Consider the following 19071-nt stretch of genomic DNA (forward strand, 5'->3'; position numbering starts at 1 on the left):
GCAACCCATAAACCACAAACCTTAGGCCTAACCCTACCTATAATCCCAAAACTAAACTCTAATGCCACCCATAAACCCCAAGCATCAGCCCTAACCCCACCCATAAACTGAAAGCCTCAGATCTAACATTAACTCTTTGGTTTAGCCAAGAGAGGAAAGGGTTATTGGATTATCTGCCACCCTTTCATCCTGGAACATTCTTGTCTCATCTCAAGGACAATCCAGGTCCCATTCTGATTTGGGGGCACAGGACTGCCCTTCATATCTCAATGCCAGCCAGTTTCCAAGATGCCCTGCCCCTTAATTCAAGAGTTTCTTATTCTTACCCCTTCCTTACCCATGAGGCTGGTCTGGAATATCCCACAAGAAGATAAGGGAGGGTCCAACTCAAACTCTGCTACCTGTGTCCTTTGGGGTAGATGAGCTGGAAGGTTCAAGTCAGACCTGGAATATGCCCCTAAAATGAGGAACAGAATATGTAGAGAAAAGAACATTTGTGTGGGGCCTATTCCGGGGGAGGGGGGGGGGAATTCTGGACCTTCTAATCTATCAACACTAAACAGAACTTGTATCATGTATGGTACAGACGTGTGACTGGCAGTCTGTGCCCAAGGGGATGGAGATTATAAAGGGTTTGGGTTCCATACAATGTAAAATTATATTATCTTAGCAACACTCTGGAAGACAGGAGGAGCTTGACAGAACACATTTTCTATTCAAAATCTCTCAACACCCCCCCCCCCCATCATTATCTTCTATCTAGTTCCACCTTGTGACACTCACCTGCGGTCCCACTTACCCTCTGCCCCTTCACTCGCCCTGAGCCAACTCTTGCCAAACACTTGTTCCACACTCTCCCCGTGGCTCACAATGAGAATGCTGCGAGACTGACCCTGCGGAGCCAAATACAAGATATTTACGTGGCACATAGTGATTCACAATCCCATACAGAACCCCTGTAATGATGCACAATCTATGTCAGTGATATAAAACCCTTATTCACAACACATGCCGCTGATACAGAACCTCTGGTGTCAACACAGTTAGTTCAGTTATTGCTGAAGTCCCAAAAGAATACAGTTATTTGATTGGCTAAATCAGGTCTGAGTCCAGGAGCATTGGGGCACATTCTCTCTGTATGTTCCACTTGTAGCAGAGCATAATGTTCAGCTCAATCAATTACCCCACAAAGATACTGCCGGGGGCCATTAAACTTCCTGATATTTGAGCCCCTCCCAGGGCACCTTTTCCCTAAATGTGTATCCATTGTCCCACACTGGGCTCATGATCCATGCAAAGGTGTCAGTGAGAGGGGGTATTACCTGTGTCTCTGCAGAATGTGGCCCCTCCTTGTGGGTGCCCTTCTGCTGGACTCTGCTGGGATTGAACTTGTAGCTTCTGTGGAGGAAGAACAGGGGACAAGTCATGGACAGTATAAGGTGCTCATATTCACCCATAAGCACCGGATGCAGTGGGGCACCCAGCAGGGATAGATAGGTTACACAAGGGTGACAATATCTGCTTGGCCCCTAACATGGATGTGATCTCACAATTGCTGGTCTGATTGACCATATGGGTAACGTGCCAAGTGTATTCCCATACCAGCCCAGATACCAGTGGGTGACAGCCACAGCGAGTGGGTTGCTATTCCAATGAGTGTCTATGAGTGTGTGTGTATGTCTATCACTGTGTCTGTGAGTGAGTGTGTCTCTGTGTGTAAGAATGTGTGTATAATAGTGATTTTGTGTGTCTGTGTCAATGAGTGAGCATGTGTGTGTCTATGAGCGAGTGTGTGTGTCTGTGAATGAGTGTGTGAGTCTCTGTGTGTAAGTATATGTCTGTGAGCGAGTGTGTGTGTTTCTCTGAGTGAGTGTGTCTCAGTGAGTGAGTGTGTGTGTCTGTGCATGTGCGTGTAGAAGGGAAATTAGATTGTAAGCTCCATTGCCTTCACTCTCCCGTTGCCCCATGTGGTGTCCCAGCCACTTGCCATTACCGGTGCTGAGTCCAAGTGTTAGTCTCTGGCACTTTCTCCAGGTAATTCTCTGGGATCAGCCCGTGACAGCCGCTTTCGTGGGACACCGCCATAACCCATCCCTCTGGCGCTGCTGACACTTGTGTGCGATCCACAAATACAATGTCCCCCTCAGTGAGTGTCAGCTCATCAGGATTCTGCGGCTCAAACGGGAACAATGTGCGCATCGTCTGGGAGACACAAGAGAGGCTGTTAGACCCATGTCCCAGCATGCCACGGGGCAGAACCTGAGAACCATTGTGTGCAGTGCAAGTGATACACCAGATGTGGCATATGGGCCCCAAAAGTGTTGTTTTCTTACATATAGAATCATTTGCATTTCAGTTTGCCCCACTTTCCCTCATTGTCTGCGCTTTTCTTATTAAAACTCATTCCCCACTGGATTCTGGGAGATTTGTTTAAGAATAGACTCAATTTGCCACTGCTGGGGGAATGTGCAGAAGAGCTCACAATCTATACTTCCAACATGTTTCCTCTGATTCACTAGTCATTGCTCACAGTATCCCCATATATATTGCCCCCAAATGCCCCTTCCTCTGAACTTACCCCAACAGACCCCTCCACTGCCCCAGGTACCTGATAGTGAGCAAAGCGCATGTCTCTGGAGAACAGAACCACCTCCCACTCACAGCTCTGGGCGGGGCTGATTGACTTGGCCAAGTGCTCTAGCGTCCCCTGATGGTGGGGAGAGAATTTGTGCGCCAGGGTGAGATGCAGCTGCTTGGAGACCGGCTTCACCGAACAGTCTAAAGTATAAAGTGTATCAACTGTAAGCTGTGAATGGTATACAAAGTATCAGTGGTATTCTATGGTGAATAGTGCACAGAGTATCATTCATACTACAGGTATGGGATGCAGTTTCCAGAAAGCCGTTATCCAGGAAGATCCAAATTATGGGAAGGCTTGTCTCCCATAGACTCTATTTTATCCAGATAATCCAAATATTTAAAATTTCCTTTTTCTGTGTAATAATAAAACTGTAGATTGTACTTGATTATATTATTATGTTGTTCTGCACTCATACCAGTGTAGTGTTTTATCAGAGACTCTACTTTAGTTTATATAAACAAGCTGCTGTGTAGCCATGGGGGCAGCCATTCAAGCACAGGATACACAGTAGATAACAGATAAGTACTACTATAGTTTATATAAACAAGTTGCTGTGTAGCCATGGGGGCAGCTATTCAAGCACAGGACACACAGTAGATAACAGATAAGTACTACTATAGTTTATATAAACAAGTTGCTGTGTAGACATGGGGGCAGCCATTCAAGCACAGGATACACAGTAGATAACAGATAAGTACTACTATAGTTTATATATACAAGCTGCTGTGTAGCCATGGGGGCAGCCATTCAAGCACAGGATACACAGTAGATAACAGATAAGTACTACTATAGTTTATATAAACAAGTTGCTGTGTAGCCATGGGGGCAGCTATTCAAGCACAGGACACACAGTAGATAACAGATAAGTACTACTATAGTTTATATAAACAAGTTGCTGTGTAGCCATGGGGGGCAGCTATTCAAGCACAGGATACACAGTAGATAACAGATAAGGCAGCCCCCATGGCTACACAGCAGCTTGTTTATATTAACTATAGTAGTACTTATCTGTTATCTACTGTGTATCCTGTGCTTGAATGGCTGCCCCCATGGCTACACAGCAGCTTGTTTATATAAACTATAGTAGAGTTTCTGAAGCAAACACACCAGGTGTACCAGTGCAGCACAACGCATTATATTATCATTACTTTAAACCACTTTTTTGTTACTGTTCTTTTAAGGTATAGGACAGTCCCGTTACTCACTGGAACCTTAGAATTAAACTATTGATGTTCTGTACTGGCACCAATAATATTCGCCGAACCCGCCCTCCCCTGACCCCAAAATGGAACTGTTATGACTCCCTGGACTGATTACAGCATGGGGGAGTGTATTTCCTGGGACTCACATGACATGTTTCTACTTCCTTTCTGACAGCGAATCTGCCACCCAGTCTTGGTTTATGGCAGGAAATCCAGATAAGGAACGAAAAATTTATTTTCTGCACTAACAGGAATTTTAACAAATCTCTTTATTTATCGGCTTTCAGAGTGGAAGATATAAGCCCCCTAGAGGTGGTAACACTGCTGTACAAATAAATGGGTCATGGAGAGGGAAAATGTGCCCCAAAAGGTTTTTACCTGCTCCCTTTGCAACCTCCTCAGAGAAGCTGCTCATAAAGATGCGGATGATGGAGGCCTGGGCCTCATTTATAAAGAAGCCGATGAATGAGCTGGAGGAATAGAGGGAGAGGGTAATGGAGCGAGGGAAGGATCCACAAGTTTCTTCTCCTGCCTTTCTAAGGGCCCAGTGCAGAGTCTCCACCTTCCGATCTTCACACTGCACAGGGGAAGAAACAAGATAGCGGCATGTCAGTCTTGTGATCCCCACTCCCCATAGCCACTTACACAACCAACTGTTACTGCAGATCCCCATTCCCCATAACTATAACTAACTCTTCCCACAACTGAATGCTCAACCAAACATAATTGATGATTCCCACACCCCACTCCCTGAGTCAATAAGTTCTAACCAGTCAGTTCTTTAATTTGGTAATTTAATGGGGGGGGGGTAAGTGTCAGGGGTAAAGGGAAAAGAATCCAAAATCTTTGAAAAAACTTGCCTATGTCCTTGGACTGTGCCTTAAAATAGGCCTTACCCCAAGCATTAGGGGAGCCATCTTGCCCAACCAATAACCGATGAATTAATAATTTAAGTTCTTGGACAAGCATGAAACATATCAGTAGATTTTAATGGCTATATAATAAACTGATCAATTATTAAATAGCCATTTTTCTCTTATGGGTTGTCTGGACACAAATACAAGTATCTGAATATGTTTGTTTTTTTTAAGAATATTCAATTACTAACTGAGCCTGAGTTTCCAATGTGGGGTTTCCCCCCTAATAAAAGCGAGAACGTGATAATGTTGCCACCATCTTGAATTATGTACAAGCCTAATAGGTAATGCACTAGGGTTGGGTTTTCTTTGTTGCTGAACAATACAGACCACATTTATACAGTGGAGATTTGTGGAGAGGCCACAAAGGCTTAGGGCAGCAAGATTTCAGGGGCAGCAAGCGCATCCACAAAGCACTGGGGATACGGAGCTCGCCAATGCTCCGGCACACAAGCGCCCACGGTGGGGAGCGATGTGTGCGTGAAGTACTCGGAGGGCACTAGGACCATGTGGCCTAGGGGTGCCGCAAAAGGAAGTCCGTCCCTGCATTTATAGGCTGAGCCCTTAGCAATAGGATATACAGTACCTATAAAAATGCCATGTAACAAAGCAAGGTCTTGTTCTTACCTTAGGAACCCGAAGCTAGAGTTGCCCTGCTTATATCTAATGCCCCTAACATTCACAAGTATAGCGAGCAAAATGTTAATGATATAGGGAAGCCAAAGGGGCCCTACGCAGAGGAAACATCAATAGTAAATCAATTGGGTTCTAGTTCAACCTGCTTAGAAGAGCCTTCAACATGCTGGCACTTTCGATACTTCTATTAGGCTATTTCTAATGCTTACAGATTGGGACAGTGGGGAAGAAATCAGTAGTTTATATTCTACAGTCAGTTAACTATATCCATATTGTTCTTACCGTGAAGAAGTCACAGAGCGTTACATGTGGGAAGCAAGAATGAGCCCTGTTCCTCCCACAAAGTCGGACACTATCAGCCCAGAACTTGTTCAGTGTCACTGCAAGAGGTCCTGTTGGCACAAGGTATAGAATGTATTCCTGAGGAATGGGGTCATCCAGCGATGGGTCTTTGCGGTGTGACTTCAGCCTAGGCAATAATGGGCACAGACAGACCATGTGAAAATGGCTCCCAGGTTGTTAGAAATGAGGAAGGGCAAATAATTTAACCAAGACGCACAACATATAATAAGTTGGAGAATAAATGGACAAATGGCCAGTACAAGGCTTCACAGCCCACATCCAAACTCCAAGGCTGCTCCTAGATAATTATCAGTCATACACAGGGATATTTCTTGTCTTGGACCCAGGAGAACTCTATAGCCCAGAGGAGCCTTTTGTTGAGATGTGCACAAATTGCTTGATCTCTAGACCCTTTTCAATTGGTCAGATCCCCTGAGGCCACAACAAAAAATACAATATTTAAATGTTTTTATTGTTTTCATATTAAACAAGCAGGATTTCAAACAAAGATCAAAGAACAAAGCTATACAATAAGGCACACCTATACAACTTGTTGTGGCTAAATGCACAGAAAGTAAAATATAGTTTCTAATTGGCGATGCCACCTAAACAATTTACTAATTACGCTCAGTGAATTTATGTTAGATTCTTAACCGTTACAATCATACAAGGAATGAAAACTACTTTTTATGAACACATCAGATTAACCACTATAAGAAAATTATAACTGTAACAAGTCCAGAATACGTGGTTTAAAGCTAAAATCAATTTGGTCCCAGAATATTGACCAAGTTTCAGTAAATCTTCTTTTTAGATGGGGAACAAAAGTAAACAAAAATAAATTATATTTATTGACAAACAAATGAAAGTTCAAGTCCTTGTGCTTATTTGTTCTGGAAACACAACAAAACAGTGGAAATTAAAGGGATCCTGTCATCGGAAAACATTTTTTTTTCAAAACACATCAGTTAATAGTGCTACTCCAGCAGAATTCTGCACTGAAATCCATTTCTCAAAAGAGCAAACAGATTTTTTTATATTTAATTTTGAAATCTGACATGGGGCTAGACATTTTGGCAATTTCCCAGCTGCCCCTGGTCATGTGACTTGTGCCTGCACTTTAGGAAAGAAATTTTTTTTTGGGAGGCTGCCGTTTTTCCTTCTCAATGTAACTGAATGTGTCTCAGTTCTTAGATCTACCAGGCAGCTGTTATCTTGTTTTAGGGAACTGCTATCTGGTTACCTTCCGATTAGAGATGTCGCGAACTGTTCGCCGGCGAACTTGTTCGCGCGAACATCGGGTGTTCGCGCTCGCCGGAAGTTCGCGAACGTCGCGCGACGTTCGCCATTTTGGGTTCGCCATTGTTGGCGCTTTTTTTTGCCCTCTCACCCCAGACCAGCAGGTACATGGCAGCCAATCAGGAAGCTCTCCCCTGGACCACTCCCCTTCCCTATAAAAACCGAAGCCCTGCAGCGTTTTTTCACTCTGCCTGTGTGTGCTGAAGAGATAGTGTAGGGAGAGAGCTGCTGCCTGTTAGTGATTTCAGGGACAGTTGAAAGTTTGCTGGCTAGTAATCGTTTTGATACTGCTCTGTTATTGGAGGGACAGAAGTCTGCAGGGGTTTGAGGGACATTTTAGCTTAGGTAGCTTTGCTGGCTAGTAATCTACCTTCTACTGCAGTGCTCTGTATGTAGCTGCAGTGGGCAGCTGTCCTGCTTCTGATCTCATCTGCTGACTGCTGCAATAACAGTAGTCCTTGTAAGGACTGCTTTTATTAATTTTTTTGTTGTTTTACTACTACTACTACTACTACTATAAGAGCCCAGTGCTATTAGTCTAGCAGTGTTGGGGAGTGGGACTGGTGTGCTAATCTGCTGCTCCTAGTAGTTCAGCAGCACCAACTTTAATTTTTTTTTTTTAATATTCATTTTTTTTTATTTTACTTTTTTTTATTTTACTACCGCTGTAGTAGTGTATAAGTTGACCTTTTAGGCATTATTTGCCCTGTAGGCATTATTTGCACACTGTTTTCTTCAACCCGCCATCTAGCTGTGTGACCTTGTTCACATTCTGTCTAAATATCCATAATATTACCGTCTCCAGAAAAAACACCGGAGTGACTTTTTTCAAGCAGCCATAATATATTTTACGTAATCCGTATCCACCGCTGTAGTAGTGTATACATTGACCTTGTAGGCATTATTTGCACACTGTTTTCTTCAACCCGCCATCTAGCTGTGTGACCTTGTTCACATTCTGTCTAAATATCCATAATATTACCGTCTCCAGAAAAAACACCGGAGTGACTTTTTTCAAGCAGCCATAATATATTTTACGTAATCCGTATCCACCGCTGTAGTAGTGTATACGTTGACCTTGTAGGCATTATTTGCACACTGTTTTCTTCAACCCGCCATCTAGCTGTGTGACCTTGTTCACATTTTGTCTAAATATTGATAATATTATCGTCTCTAGAAAAACCACTTGAGTTACTTTTTTTCAAGCAGCATTCATATATTTTACGTAATCCGTATCCACCGCTGTAGTAGTGTATACGTTGACCTTGTAGGCATTATTTGCACACTGTTTTCTTCAACCCGCCATCTAGCTGTGTGACCTTGTTCACATTCTGTCTAAATATCCATAATATTACCGTCTCCAGAAAAAACACCGGAGTGACTTTTTTCAAGCAGCCATAATATATTTTACGTAATCCGTATCCACCGCTGTAGTAGTGTATACGTTGACCTTGTAGGCATTATTTGCACACTGTTTTCTTCAACCCGCCATCTAGCTGTGTGAGCTTGTTCACATTTTGTCTAAATATTGATAATATTATCGTCTCTAGAAAAACCACTTGAGTTACTTTTTTTCAAGCAGCATTCATATATTTTACGTAATCCGTATCCACCGCTGTAGTAGTGTATACGTTGACCTTGTAGGCATTATTTGCACACTGTTTTCTTCAACCCGCCATCTAGCTGTGTGTATTATCGTTTCCAGAAAAACCAACTGAGTTTTTGTTGTTGTTGTTGTTTTTTAAAAAATAATGCCAGGCAAAGGCAGGCCGCCACGCAGAGGCCGTGCTAGGGGCCGTGCTGCTATGCAATCCTGTGGCCCTAGCAAATTGCCCAGTTTTAAAAAGCCAATGACCCTGAACTCCCAAAATGCTGAAGAGGTAGTTGACTGGCTTACACAGCACACCCCATCCTCTACCGTTTCTAACTTTACCACAACATCCTCCTCATCCTCCACTGCTATGGCCACCCCACGTAACACTTCCTCCACCACCGGTGCCCCTTCTTCACTGGGGTCAGAGGAGTTATTTTCCCATGAGTTTCTTGAACTGAGTAATGCGCAACCATTATTGCCAGAAGAAGATGAAGGAGATGAGGACCTTACACCAGATTTAATTCTGGCAGAGAACACGACAGAGATGGACATAATGAGTGATGAGGAGGAGGTCCCCGCTGCTGCTTCCTTCTGTGATGTGTCAGAAGAAATTGATGCATCTGAGGAGAATGATGATGAGGAGATTGATGTTTTGTGGGTGCCTAGTAGAAGAGAGCAAGAGGAGGGTAGTTCAGATGGAGAGACGGAGAGTCAGAGAGGCAGTAGGAGAATAAGACTTAGAAGAAGCAGGGAGGACAGCCCGCAGGGATCAGTAGGGCAACAACATGTATCGGCACCTGTGTTCAGCCGGCCAACGCACCCGCCATTGCCGCCAATGCCGCCAACTTCTACTGTTACCGCCAGATCGCACACTTCCAAAAAGTCAGCAGTGTGGGATTTTTTTAATGTGTGTGCCTCTGACAAAAGCATTGTAATTTGCAATGAGTGCAGTCAGAAACTGAGCCTTGGTAAGCCCAACAGCCACATAGGTACAACTTCTATGCGAAGGCACATGAGCGGCAAGCACAAAGCACTTTGGGAGCAACACCTCCAAGGCAACAGGCAAACTAAAAGCCACACTCCTTCTGGTCCAGCATCTTACTGCTCTATCTCTGCTCTCCTTGACCCGTCTGAACCACCCTCCACTCCGCCTTCCACCTTGACCACCTGTTCCCATTCCCAGTCATCTGCCACCAGCCAAGTTTCTGTGAAGGCCATGTTTGAGCGTAAGAAGCCAATGTCTGACTGTCACCCCCTTGCCCGGCGTCTGACAGCTGGCTTGTCTGCACTCTTAGCCCGCCAGCTTTTACCATACCAGCTGGTGGACTCTGAGGCCTTCCGCAAATTTGTAGCAATTGGGACACCGCAGTGGAAGGTACCCAGCCGCAATTTTTTTTCTAAAAAGGGAATACCACACCTGTACCAACATGTGCAGAGCCAAGTTACCGCATCTCTGTCACTTAGTGTTGGGCCAAAGGTCCATATGACTACTGACGCATGGTCCTCCAAGCATGGTCAGGGCAGGTATGTCACCTACACTGCCCACTGGGTGAACTTGGTAATGGCTGGGAAGCAGGGAATGGGTAGCTCAACAACAACAGTGGAGTTGGTGTCACCGCCACGGATTGCACGCGGTTCTGCCACCACCTCTACTCCTCCATCGCTCTCTACCTCGTCTTCTTCTTCTTCTTACTCTGCTGCTGGGTCCTCCTTCTCCTCCTCCACACCTGTGCACCCCCAGCTCCCCCTAGGCTATTCGACGTGCCAGGTACGCCGTTGTCACGCTGTCTTGGGGATGACGTGCCTGGAAAGCAAAAACCATACCGGATCTGTACTCCTGTCATCTCTGCAGTCACAGGCCGATCGGTGGCTGACCCCACACCAACTGCAGATCGGAAAAGTGGTGTGTGACAATGGAAGCAATCTGTTGGCAGCGTTGAGACTAGGCAATTTAACACATGTGCCCTGCATGGCACATGTGTTAAATTTAATAGTCCAACGTTTTGTCTCCAAGTACCCAGGATTCCAGGACGTTCTCACCCAGTCCAGAAAGGTGTCGGCCCATTTCAGACGTTCCTACACAGCCATGGCACGCCTTGCTGACATTCAGCAGCGCTACAACATGCCAGTCAGGCGTTTGATTTCTGACAGCCAGACTCGCTGGAATTCAACGCTCCTTATGTTGGAACGTCTGCTGCAACAACAAAGGGCCGTCAACGAGTACCTTTTTGAACTGGGTGGTAGGACTGGATCTGCACAGCTGGGGATTTTTTTCCCCCGTTACTGGGTGCTTATGCGCGATGCCTGCAGGCTCATGCGACCTTTTGAAGAGGTGACAAATATGGTCAGTCGCACCGAAGGCACCATCAGCGACCTAATACCCTTCGCTTTATTCCTGGAGCGTGCCGTGCGACGAGTGACAGATGAGGCTGTAGACCAGCGTGACGAGGAGCTGGAAGCGCACGATTTCTGGTCGGAATCACCAGAACGAACCCAGGCACCTGCTGCAACGCAGGGAGAGGTGCCAGAAGTGGAGTCAGAGGAGGAAGGTGGCTTTGTGGAGGAGGAGGAGGAGGACCAACAGGAGCAGGCTTCCCAGGGGGCTAGTGGTGACCTTTTGGGGACCCCTGGTCTTGTACGTGGCTGGGGGGAGGAGACCGTGGATGATGCAGTCCTTGATAATGAGGAAGCGGAGATGGATAGCTCTGCATCCAACCTTGTGAGAATGGGGTCTTTCATGCTGTCATGCCTGTTGAAGGACCCCCGTATCAAGAGGCTTAAGGAGAAGGACCTGTACTGGGTCGCAACGCTACTAGACCCTCGGTACAAGCATAAAGTGTCAGAAATGTTACCAACATACCACAAGTCCGAAAAGATGCGGCATTTACAAACCAGCCTGCAAAACATGTTGTACAATGCTTTTAAGGGTGATGTCACTTCAGGAACTCATCAACATTCCAGGGGCAGAGGTGCCAGTAATCCTGCCACGAGCACACCTGCAAGGACAAAGCCCTTTGGCCAGTCTGTAACGTCAGACATGCAAATGTTTTTCTGTCCAAGGCAGCGCCACAACCCTTCTGGATCCACCCTCAAAGAACGCCTCGACCGGCAGGTAGCGGACTACCTGGCATTAACTGCAGATATCGACACTCTGAGGAGCGATGAACCCCTGGACTACTGGGTGCGCAGGCTTGATCTGTGGCCAGAGCTGTCACAATTTGCCATGAACCTCTTGTCTTGCCCAGCCTCAAGTGTGCTCTCAGAAAGGACCTTCAGTGCAGCAGGAGGGATTGTAACTGAGAAGAGAACTCGCCTAGGTCACAAAAGTGTCGATTACCTGACCTTTATTAAAATGAATGAGGGGTGGATCTCGGAGGGTTACTGCACGCCGGAAGACTTGTTCTGACTTCTATGCAGCTGTCCTTCTCTTCAAGCCTCATGACTCCACACACAGCTGTCCTTTAGCGTCCTCCTCCTCCCTCCGCCACCGTTACAAACTAGGGTGCAAACCCTACTGGTTTAATTTTTTCTGGCCTCTGTGCTTCAGTGGCTGCAACCAAAAAAACTGGGCAAACAATGTCTACAAGGTCAACGTATGGCAAAAAATGACTATTTTCAGCATTTATATGGCATATTTTTTCTGGCAACTGTGCTTCAGTGGCTGCGTCCAAAAAAAATGCATATTTTCTGCATTTATATGGCATAATTTTTCTGGCCTCTGTGCTTCAGTGGCTGCAACCAAAAAAATGCATATTTTCAGCATTTATATGGCATAATTTTTCTGGCCTCTGTGCTTCAGTGGCTGCAACCAAAAAAATTTATATTTTCAGCATTTATATGGCATAATTTTTCTGGCCTCTGTGCTTCAGTGGCTGCAACCAAAAAAATGCATATTTTCAGCATTTATATGGCATAATTTTTCTGGCAACTGTGCTTCAGTGGCTGCGACCAAAAAAATGACTATTTTCAGCATTTATATGGCATATTTTTTCTGGCCTCTGTGCTTCAGTGGCTGCGGCCAAAAAAACTGGGCAAACAATGCCTACAAGGTCAACGACGTTGACCTTGTAGGCATTGTTTGCCCAGTTTTTTTGGCCGCAGCCACTGAAGCACAGAGGCCAGAAAAAATATGCCATATAAATGCTGAAAATAGTCATTTTTTGCCATACGTTGACTCAACGTATATGGCAAAAAATGACTATTTTCAGCATTTATATGGCATATTTTTTTCTGGCAACTGTGCTTCAGTGGCTGCGACCAAAAAAACTGGGCAAACAATGCCTACAAGGTCAACGTATGGCAAAAAATGACTATTTTCAGCATTTATATGGCATATTTTTTCTGGCAACTGTGCTTCAGTGGCTGCGTCCAAAAAAACTGGGCAAACAATGCCTACAAGGTCAACGTATGGCAGTTGTTTAAAGAGAACAGTAGATTACTAGCCAGCAAAGCTACCTAAGCTAAAATGTCCCTCAAATCCCTGCAGACTTCTGTCCCTCCAATACAGAGCAGTATCAAGCAGATTACTAGCCAGCAAACTTACTATCATCTGTCCCTGAAATCACTAACAGCTCTCCCCCTACACTATCTCTTCCAAGCACACACAGGCAGATTTTTCAGATACATTTTTGCCCTTGATCCCCCTCTGGCATGCCACTGTCCAGGTCGTTGCACCCTTTAAACAACTTTAAAATCATTTTTCTGGCCAGAAATGTCTTTTCTAGATGTTAAAGTTCGCCTTCCCATTGAAGTCTATGGGGTTCGCGAACCGTTCGCGAACCGCTCGCGTTTTTGCGCAAGTTCGCGAATATGTTCGCGAACTTTTTTTCCGACGTTCGCTACATCCCTACTTCCGATTGTTCTTTTGTTCGGCTGCTGGGGGGGGGGGAGGGAGGGGTTGATATCATTCTAACTTGCAGTACAGCAGTAAAGAGTGATTGAAGTTTATCAGAGCACAAGTCACATGACTTGGGGCAGCTGGGAAATTGACAATATGTCTAGCCCCATGTCAGATTTCAAAATTGAATAAAAAAAAAACATGTTTGCTCTTTTGAGAAATGGATTTCAGTGCAGAAATCCATCTATCCACTATTAACTGATTCATTTTGAAAAAACTATTTTTTCCCCATGAGAGTATTCCTTTAAGGTTTCTAATATTCCCAGTGACTCAACAAGACCAGACCCAGAAAAATGTCAGTGCTTTATGTATAAAGTAAACCCTATCATCAGCTCACTTACCACTTGGCTGCCAATTCCACAGAGTTCCATCCTGTTGCTGCCAGAGCTTTCTGCCTGTGGATCCCAACACAAAGTATAAGAACAAAGTTGTCTTGCACACAACATGCTACATTATATGTTTGTAGGATAGAATGTGAGGTTATATGACTGGCATTTATGTTAAATGTCCTCGTTATTTGCCAAAGTACTTCAATCAAATTGGCAATCTTTCAATATAAACTACAGTAAAGGTGGCCATAAAAAAGCTGATAAAGCTGCCGATATCGGTCGTTTGGACCGATTTGACAGCTTATCTGCCCGTGTATGGGGGCTTCCGACGGGTCTTCCCGATCGATATCTGGCCACGATATCGATCGGGAAGGTTGGATTTTTACCCGACCGACCCATCGGAGCCCCTTGGCGAATCGTAATTCGATCGTTCGGCCATACGGCCGAACGTTCGAATTACCCCCGATATAGCCATGCCGTTAGTGGCATATCGGGGAAAGATCCGCTCGTTTGGCGATGTCGCCAAACGAGCGGATCTTTGAGTCTATGGCCATCTTTACTCCATAAACATCTTGTGCTCGAAAATTGACCTTGTCCCTCCCATCTAGATAAACTACAATACCTGTGAGAAAATTCCCTCTGTAGACATCTCATGGTTAGAATCTGACCTTATCTCACTCCTCTAGAAAACTCTTCCATAGTCTTCTTAATATGGTTTGACCTTATTCTTCCCCTCTAGAAGCTTCCTCAAAAGGTTTCTCATGGTCTGGATCTGACCTTATCCTTTCCCTCTAGTACATTACTCCAGAGGTTTCCAATTGTTTGACTGACTTAATTCCTTTCTTCTACAATATTCTCACGGTCTAAATTCAAAAAAAATTCTCTGTATTCATGCAATTTAAAAAAAGTATTTATTGTATCATATTTCAATGACAATGACCCCACATGGAGCCTAACGCATTTCATGCCTACCCAGCACTTAATCATAGGCAATCCCAAACGGGACGCACACACACACATATATATATATATATATATATATATATATATATATATATATATATATATATATATATATATATATAAAATAATCATCTCTTTTAACTACTAACTGGGGGAAACAACAGCTGTGACAGAGTTACGTAATCAGCGTCATTAACAATCACCAATAAGAGTATGCTAAGCACCCACATTTATTTAAATCCCATTGCTATATTTAAAAAACTATTTCTATTAGTGCTTAATATAAGCAAAGGTTAAAATCAAAACACGTAACATTGTTATATAAACTAGTAACAATTTTTAATAGTGTATATAATGGAAACAAATTTCGTTATAAATGTTACTAAACGAATCCATTTCTAATCATATCCCCACTTATCAGGGTAACAATCCCATTATTATGTTACAATAGCGTAACACAGTGTTCCTACCTCCTCAGCATTGTGTGTGTTCTAATGTCCTATACATTATCCCAACCTAAGAAAAAAGCTACAGCTGTATTGAGAAAGGCCCAGAACGGGACCGAAACGTTGACGATAAATTTTCTTTTCCAAACTGCATTATAAAGTCCTGGAGTGCGTCAACACTATTAACCTGGAGCACTCCAAATCTGAACCTAACGCCTGGGTGCAAGTTATATAATATACATCCAAATAGCAAAGAAACCGCACACCAGGTCTTTTAAAGTGGAAAAATCAAATCATCAGGAAGTGCAATTTCATTGGTGATAATTTTTGCAAGGTGAAAGGCCCAGCAGTGATTGATTGTATACCCTTAGTGCCTAATCAAAACCCGTGACAGATTCAAAAGCAGTGCTAAATTCTCCCGGGCATAGTTTTTTTGTGATATGTGTCAAAAGAAGGTATCTCATACGTGCCCCTGTGACCTGGGTATTATCTTCTTGACATTGTGTACTTAAAAACATTACATAGCGCATTTAGCTTGAGCATAGCTCTTTACCCCTCCGGTAAATGTCAAGTCCATCCTGGTATTGTATTGCCTTTTTTGCAGAACACGTACCAACAATCTGTGCCGGAGAACCTCACTTCATTCTGCTTCCATTTGTCATCGCCTACCCACCGCAAGCCAGCACCGGTCTCGTTGTAATGTCATGTTGCGCTGTGCGCATCGTGCCATTGGTGTACAAACCTCCATCACACAAACTACTCAGCATACCGTGGCTCTCTTGGCCCCTGCTTGTACCGGTGTGCCGAAACAGTGGCGTAACTACCAGGGGTGCAGGCGGTGCGATGGCACCTGGGCCCGCACCCCTCTTGGGGCCCACCAGAGCCACGATAATGGATATTGTGGGTGGTTGGGCAGGGGGAGATTTTACAGCGCACTCAATTCATAGGGGGGAGGGCCCAACAGGGGGGCCTAGGTGCTCATTATATACCAGGGCCTGCTGGGGAGTAGTTACGCCCCTGTGCCGAAACCTCCAGACTCATTCCTATTCACCAGATTGATCAGCGCGCAGCACAGGATACCCACCTGTACTCCACGTATTTCAGTCCATCCATAGGATACATATATTTCAGGCCTAGATTTAGTTTAGATGTGACCATAGGGCTAACTCATCAAATCACAAAGCCATACTAGGGTATTGTTCAGTCTGACAAGTGTATCGCCACAGGTCAATCTTGGGTTTTATTACTCCTGCTCGGAGGCACGTGTAACCGCTTCAGGCCGACCTTCAATCGCTACCCATGATTGTACATACTGTACATCGCCCATAATTATCATGAATACTGGGTATCGAATAATAGCCATTTAGTATCAATAATATATCCTTATGAATGCATGTAACTACAAAGTAACACAATGGTGGTAAACTTAATCCGTAATCAAAGCAGTCTCGATTAAGTAACAATAAAGTGTCCAGACAGAGCTTGTTGGTGTCTTATTCTTTTCTTACACCGGTGAATAAAACCTTTTGTTTGTAGATAAACATCAAATTCTGAGGCCAGTCGTCTATTGCACTGTTCAATGAAAAAATCAATCACAGTATATCTATTGGAGTAGTCATTAGTAAAACTACTCCAATAGATATACCGTGATTGTTTTTTTATAAACTAAATCTAGACCTGCAATATATGTATACTATGGATGGACTGAAATACGTGGAGTACAGGCGCCTGTGGGTATCCAGTGCTGCGCACTGATCAGTCCAGTGAATAGGAATGAGTCTAGAGGTTTCGGCACAGCGGTACAAGCAGGGGCTAAGTGAGCCAAGATATGCTGAGTAGTTTGGGTGACTGAAGTTCGTACACCAATGGCACGATTCGCACAGGGCAACATGACGTTACAACGAGACCGGTGCTGTCTTGCGGTGGGTAGGCGCTGACAAATGGAATTGGAATAAAGTGGGGTTCTCGGGCACAGATCATTGGTACATGTTCCGCAAAAAAGGCAATACAATACCAGGATGGACTTGAAATTTACCGGAGGGGTAAAGAGCTATGCTCATGCTAAATGCGCTATGTAATGTTTTTAAGTACACAATGTCAAGAAGATAATACCCAGGTCACAGGGGCACGTATGAGATACCTTCTTTTGACACTTATCACAAAATAACTATGCCCGCGAGAATTTAACACTGCTTTTGAATCTGTCATGGGTTTTGATTAGGCACTAAGGGGCAAATTCACTAAGATTCGTAGTTGCGTCAGCATCCGCTTCGCCGCACTTCGCCAGGCGTATTTTCGCCGGCGCTACGCAAATTCACTAAAATCCGAAGTTGCGCTCATGGGAAGCGTAAGGTTGCGAAGTTGCACTAGCGTTAATTCGCCAAGCTTAATTTGCATATGGCGCCAAATTGAAGTTACAATAGAGGTATATGTAGCATCACAACATCACTGGGAAACCTTCAAAACAGCAAATAAAATTTTTTTTTTGCCCTACACATGTGCCCACTGTATACTTAAGGTGCCATGAGTTCGGAAATGTAGGGGAGAAGGAGGGTAGCCCCAAAAAATTTTTCAATCTTTTTCAGCCTATCACCCATAAAAAAAGAAAAAACGCCAGCGTTTTTTGGGACTTAGAAAAATTTTTAACTTTTTTTTTTAAGCAATCCCTATCTACTCTATTGCACTTCGCCTGGTCTGACTTGGTGAAGGAAGTCTGGCGTAAAAGCTAGCGTTCTGAAAAATGCGCGCGTCAGTGAATTTGCGTAGTTATGTCTGTTGCGCAAAAATCGCCAGGTGTAAGGGTGCAAAGTAACACTAGAGAATTTAAGCCAGTGTCCGTTAGTGAATCGGCGAACTAACGAAAATGTGCTACGCTAGTGAGGTCTTTTAGTGAATTTGTCCCTAAGGGTATACACTCATTCACTGCTGGGCCTTTCACCTTGCAAAAATTATCACCAATGAAATTGCACTTCCTGATGATGACGTCATGATTTGATTTTGGCGCCATCTTATGCTTTAAATTTGTGTGTTGTTTGTGTTGTTATCACTTCCTGAGGACGGCTTGAGTTAGGAGCAGAAACATCGAAATAAATATAGTTTGATTTTTCCACTTTAAAAGACCTGGTGTGTGGTTTCTTTGCTATTTGGAGATATATATATATCTAGTGAATAAAGTACCCCCTCTTGTAAAATATAAGGATATTATTAGTTACCGAGGAGTTTCATGACCATATAAAAACACGAGGCCGAAGGCCGAGTGTTTTTATACAGGTCATGGAACTACGAGGTAACTTCTAATATCCTCATATTTTACAACTGGGGGTACTTTATTTATTATAATACACAAAATTTAGTGAGTCATGTGACAGAAATGACATCACTACTCACCGTTTATAACTAATGACATCACTACTCACCGTTTATAAGGATATAATTTACAGGATATTCATGGCTTTGGTGTATTATATATATATATATATATATATATATATATATATATATATATATATATATAATTTTTTTTTTCTTTTGGTTTTTTTTTTCAAATGAACCCACCCATCTTTTAAAATCAATTATGTTTGAGCAGGACTATTGTTGCAGAAATAGCTCATCAATGTATTCCAGACTAGTCCACTCAGCTGAAAGCACTTAGCCTATTAGATATTACAAAAAAAATCCATGTTCTGGGGTAAAGTTAAAACAATTTAAGAACAGGGTAAATGTTCACAATTCATTTTAAATACAGTGAGACCTCAATTTTACATCCCCTGATTTTAAGTTTCCCCTCACTTTACATTGTGCTTTT

The 19071-nt window shown here is 43.7% G+C and overlaps 1 protein-coding gene across 1 annotated transcript in view; it reads right to left on the minus strand.

The window, feature by feature from the left end:
• Positions 1–19071, minus strand: part of LOC108708878 (ubiquitin-associated and SH3 domain-containing protein A) — a 28760-nt gene that overhangs the window by 2761 nt on the left and 6928 nt on the right. Inside the window, exons 2-9 of the mRNA XM_041583540.1 lie at positions 13870–13923; positions 5679–5865; positions 4222–4420; positions 2609–2778; positions 1994–2202; positions 1323–1398; positions 800–893; positions 338–457 (exon numbers count right to left, since the gene is read on the minus strand). Of these exons, the coding sequence (XP_041439474.1) occupies positions 338–457; positions 800–893; positions 1323–1398; positions 1994–2202; positions 2609–2778; positions 4222–4420; positions 5679–5865; positions 13870–13923 (1109 nt within the window). The remainder of the gene's footprint in view (positions 1–337; positions 458–799; positions 894–1322; positions 1399–1993; positions 2203–2608; positions 2779–4221; positions 4421–5678; positions 5866–13869; positions 13924–19071) is intronic.

Source organism: Xenopus laevis, chromosome 2S, assembly GCF_017654675.1.
Source record: "Xenopus laevis strain J_2021 chromosome 2S, Xenopus_laevis_v10.1, whole genome shotgun sequence".
Lineage (NCBI taxonomy): Eukaryota > Metazoa > Chordata > Amphibia > Anura > Pipidae > Xenopus > Xenopus laevis.